Here is a 5719-nt window from a genome sequence, read left to right on the forward strand (position 1 = left end):
ACGGTGTGGGAGGAGACTCGTCCTCGTGCGGCCCCTCCTCCTTGTCCATCTGCCAAACCAGCTCCTCGTCTGACTCGTCCACGAGTGCCACCTCCTCCTCCAGCTCCTCCTCACGCGATGTGGGAGGAGACATCCCCCTCCTGCGACTGGCGGTCCTCCTCCTCCTCCTCCTGTCCGATCCCCCCGCCGCCCCCTCTGCCTCCTCCTATAGCTGGTGTGGTCTTTGGTAAATTGAGTTCATAGGCCTATGACGGTCTCCCGCCATCTTTGTTCAATCACCTGCAATAAAAAAGAAAAACAAGACGTAATTAGAAATAGGTACAAAAATAAACAAAACATAATTACAAAAAACATAGTAATACATGTATTAGAAATATATGCAAAAATGAACAAAACATAATTACAAAAAATATAGTATTACATATATTAGAAATAATCTTCATGATTGAGATTAGCTGGATCATAGGTCTCATCATCACTATCAACATTGTCCAACTCATCAACACTATCCAAAGGAGGAATGTTGTCTTCATTGTCATTGTCTAAACGTAATCGCTCAAGCATTTGTATGTCCTTCAGATTTCGCACCTCGTCTCCAGCGTCCTCGTCATCATCCCTTTCATTGTCTACTTCCATTCCTATCTCTTCGGTTAAGTCTATGTCAAACCTCCCTCGTAGCCCCTCTTCTTGATAGAACTCTCCATCATATGTGTTTGGGTTGAAGTTGTAATCTTCATCGTTTGGGACAGGTAGTTTATCGTGTGGCGATACCTTGTGCACAATAGACCAACCCTTAAGATGCTCAGCATCTTTGCACGCGTATGACGTATAATAAGCCTGGATGGCCTGTTGAGCCACAATGTAGACATCTTTTCCTGGATAGACGACATCCTATCGAATCTCGACTAGCCCAAGCTTAGGGGTCCGTCTTGTTACTCTAGGATGAAACCAGTGGCATTTGAATCTGATAGGAGTAAGAGGTTTGGAACCATAGAATGATAGTTCATAGATTTCTTCAATTCTTCTATAATAGTCGAGTCCATCAATGCCGGACGTAACAACTCAGTTGTTTGTGGTTTTTTGATTGGGCTGACTCTGCTCGTAGCTTGTTGTGTGAAAACGATATCCATTCATGTCATAACCGGTAAATGACTTGACCCTAACGGCACAGCCGTTTGGTCATAACCGGTAAATGACTTGACCCTAATGGCACAGCCGTTTGCAACCTGTCTCAGCTCATCACTTATAGGCGCATCAGTTTGGGCTTTCTGTTTGAACCAACAAATGAAATCGGGGCTCTCTGGTCCCGCACCCTATGAAAGAAGGGTATCATTTTCTTGCGGGGTAGGTTGCCTTGATCCATGCTAGGATTGACGAAGAAATTTCCTGTACCAATGAGAAACAAGGGGATTGGACGAAGAAATAAGGACATACAGCGAAATGAAACAAGTTCATTCAGAACTTACCCAATGAACGGCTACACCTCGACAAGGTTGGTCAACACATATAGCATGATACTGCGCCACTCTTCATTTTTCAATTGCTTAGTGGTCGATGCACTTGCGCTTCTGAGTTACCCTTGAAAAAGACTGAGGTTTGATTCATTTTCGCCAGCATTGTAACGAGGGGGTGGATTATAAACGCTAGGAAGGTTCTTAGTGTAGTATTTCTCTATGAAGTTCGACACCTCCTCTAGAATGTATGCCTCTACAATAGAAGCCTCAATTTTGGCTTTATTTCTACATTTTTTGCGAAGAGTCTTCAGACATCTCTCGATTGGATAGCACCAATGGTCCTGCACGGGCCCCCCATCCGTGCCTCATACGGGAGGTGCACAATCAAATGCTGTATCGGTAAGAAGAAGCCGGATGGAAAGATCTTCTCTAACTTACAGAGTAACACAGGTGCCGCTTTTTCCATGTCATCAATGATGGTCCGAGAGAGCTCCTTGGCACAAAGCTGGCGGAATAAGTAGCTCAACTCTGCCAGCACTTGCTAGATATGCTCTGGGACATAGCCTCGAACCATTGCCAGAAGAAGCCGCTCAATCCATATGTGGTAGTCATGACTCTTTATCCCATTGACTCGCAGAGTGCCTAAGTTCACTCCCCTCTTTAGATTCGCTGCATACCCATCATGGAACATTAGCGTCTAGATCCATTCAAGTACTTCCCTCCTTTGGTCCTTTTTCAAGATGAATTCAGCCTTAGGCCTTCTCCAGGTCTTGCCATGACTAGGAGGCTGCATCTCTTGATTTGGTCTATCGCACAACGTTGCTAGGTCCACTCTAGCCTTAGGGTTGTCCTTAGACTTTTTAGTGTCCATGAGTGTTGCCCAAAGTGCCTCGGCGACATTCTTTTCAGTGTGCATTACATCAATGTTATGTGGCAGAAGAAGGTCATCGAAATAGGGGAGCCTCGTCATGCCCAAGATATGAGTCCACATATGTTGCTCACCATATCCCACAAAACCACCTTCTTCATTGGGCATGAGAGCATCTATCTGAGCATGAACCTCAGCACCAGTCATCATCTGTGGTGCAGGGTTTTTCACTTTGACACCTTTCGTAAAGTTCTTGATGTCTTGTCTGAATGGATGGTCAAGAGGTAGGAATTGATGATGTCTGTTGAACGACAAATACTTACCACCCTTCTATAACTAAATGAACCTCACACCTTCCTTGCATATTGGGCATGGGAACTTCCCATGAACACACCAAGCGCAGAATATCCCATACGCCAGGAAGTCATGCAGGGAGTAGTGGTACCAAATGTGCATTTTGAAGGTTGTCTTTGTAGCTCAATCATATGTCCATACCCCTTCGTCCCAAGTACGGACCAGTTCATCAAACACGGGCTCCATGAACACACCCATATTACTCCCTGGGTGTCCAGGAATTATCAACGACAATAATACGTTATGTCATTGAAAGGAGACACCGGGGGGAGATTAAGGGGGATAACGAAGATGGGCCAACATGTGTATGGGGCAGCCATCATTCCATAAGGATTGAACCCATCTGTTGCTAGCGCGACACGTACATTACGAGCCTCATCTGCTTTGTCACGATGTTTGTCATTAAAGCAGATCCAAGCTTCACCATCGGATGGATGTACCATCTTGTCAGGATTGTACCGTTTGCCATTTTTGTGCCATGTCATCTGTTTTGTGGATTCCTCGGTCATGTATAGCCATTGGATCCTCGGTAGGAACGGAAGGTACCATAGGATTTTTACGAGGATTGTAAGTTGCCTCTTCTGGCCATCATCATAGTCTACCTCCAAGTACCTAGAGGATTTACACTTTGGACAGAACTTTGCATGCTCGTGTTCTTTCCTAAATAGGACGCACCCCTTCGGACAAGCATGTATATGCTCATACGACATCTTAAGTGGACGAAGGAGTTTCTATGACTCGTACATGCTCTTTGGCAGAATGTGGCCCTTCGGAAGTAGGGTGCCAATCACGACCAACATCTTATCGAAGCCTTCTCGACTCAAGTTTAACTCGAACTTCAACCCCATTAAGCATCCAATGGCATCCAGTTGAGACACCGTTGACCGATCATGAAGGGGTTTCTGTGCTGAGTCCATCATGTCATAGAACGCCTATGCGGCTGCCTCCATCTCCTCCTTCTCATGTCCCTCATCGAACTGTCCTTGGTGAAAGTCATCTAACATGTCTGCTACCCCGTCATCAGCATCAAAAGCCTCCACCCATGGTCTCACCACCTCCTCTCTCATATGATGGGCTTCACCATGGTGGACCCACTGGGTGTAGTCCGGCATAAATCCATTCTTCACAAGATGTTTACCCATTTCCACCTTGTTTACCCTTCTCCTGTTTCCACATTTGCTGTAGGGGCACAAAACTAGGCAATGTCCTTTAGCAGCCTTGCCAAATGCACTATTCAAGAAAGCATTGGTCTTGTTCATCCATTCATTGGTGTAATCACTCTGACTTCTTCGGCCCGTGTACATCCACTGACGGTCATCCATCATCTAACATATGTATCACCGAGCAAAGTAACCATCAATTGCATCTACATGGTGTTCCTACTGTCTAATAGGTGAGGATAGGTCATAATCCCACCTGCGGATGCATAGATGAGGTTAGTCTCCATGCTCTACTCCTATTCAAGACAGAATTTTGGCAGCACCTCCCCATTGTTCTCTAGATACACGTCCTACCAAAGAAGAGTGTGTATCCAAAGAACAACAGGGAGGTGATGCCAAAACTCTATCTCGGATCGGAACAGACCATGAAAACTAACCCATCTACGCATCCACGGGCTGTCCAAAAAACAAGGACAATCCAAAATAGATACGGTCGTAGATATGCAAAGATCTGCATACCTCCAACCGTATCTCTTTCGAACGGGAGACGCCTAACAGGGTTACGTGATCTACGACCATGATACGGAAAGAGGGGTTATACCTAGGGTGGTGGTGGAGTCAGGCTAGCAGGGCCATGGCGGGTCGGTGCAGTGGCGAGGCGACGCGGTGCAGGTAGACCCGCAGCGGTGAGGAAGATGATCGGGGTCGCCGAGATACTCTGGCTCGGCTACGGCGGCTCTTCTCTGCAAAAAAGAACAAAATACTATCTCAGTTCAAAATTTTGGCAGAACCTCCCCTACACGGTGAGGTATCCAAAACCTGCAAAAAACATATGGCACGATAGCCGACAACCACATATTCATATGCATTCAATTCAACATATCATTGCCAAGTCACATTCATCCACCACCACCACCGCCGCTGCCGCCACTCTACTCTTCTACTACTACAACCACCACCACCACCGCCACTCTACTCTTCTACTACTACAACCACCACCACCACCCCCTATTACTACTACTACCACCACAACCACCTACTATACTACTACTACCACCACCACCACCACAACCACCTACTACTACTCTACTGAACTCTACTTCTACTAAAACATACTACCACTGCTACTCTACTACTCACCTATGGTGTCGGGGGCTGGGAGGGCGTTGGGGTCGGCCGAGGCACGACGGGGATGGGGAGAGGATGGCCGCGGCAGTTGGGGGCGCACCGAGGATGGCCGGGGTCGTGCCGAGAGGGCCGGGGCGCAGGCCGCGGGGTTGGAGCGGCGGGCGTGGGGCAGCGAGCGCTGGCGGGCCACGGTGTCTGGGGCGGCCGGTGGAGGCATGCCAGTGTGGGTGGGCCGGCGGGCGAAGGTGATGGGGGCACGCCGGCTGGGGCGCGCCGCCGTGCGCGGGCGGCGGAGCGGCGGGGGCTCATCGGCGGGGTGGGGCGAGCAGGGGCGCATCGGCGGGCATGTGCGGGGCAGGGCGGGACGGATATCACATGTGGAGATGTCCTGGTTTGTAAGCATCATACGTGATAACGTGCACCAAACCTTCTTAAAATTTTATCACATCCTCCACATACGATATCATGACATCTCGACAAGTTACATGATTTTCGGACTTCGTTTGCATTTTATAGAATTTAAAAACAATTCGTCCGCAAGTTCGTGGTCATGTTTCGTGAACAAGATGTTTGAAATTTCGGGTCCATTCCTAGATACGGCCTCACACTACACTCAATACCATGAATATCATTTTTTGAATCATTAAATTCCATTATTCGATGCACGTGCAGTTCAAATTTGCATTTTCTGAAAAAAATCAATTAAATGAAATAAATTAACTAAATATAGCAAAAAGCCATAAAAATGTACCAAA

General features: G+C 47.4%; 1 protein-coding gene across 1 annotated transcript; it reads right to left on the reverse strand.

Annotated features, from left to right (window-relative positions):
• Positions 1–271: 271 nt before the first annotated feature.
• Positions 272–5301, reverse strand: LOC136454453 (classical arabinogalactan protein 9-like). Its single transcript, XM_066454874.1, has 2 exons — positions 4977–5301; positions 272–279 (listed from the first exon to the last, which is right to left on the reverse strand). The coding sequence occupies exons 1-2, from the start codon at positions 5299–5301 to the stop codon at positions 272–274; spliced, it is 333 nt and encodes a 110-aa protein (XP_066310971.1).
• Between the last annotated feature and the right edge of the window lie 418 nt (positions 5302–5719).

Source organism: Miscanthus floridulus, chromosome 5 (genome assembly GCF_019320115.1).
Source record: "Miscanthus floridulus cultivar M001 chromosome 5, ASM1932011v1, whole genome shotgun sequence".
NCBI lineage: Eukaryota > Viridiplantae > Streptophyta > Magnoliopsida > Poales > Poaceae > Miscanthus > Miscanthus floridulus.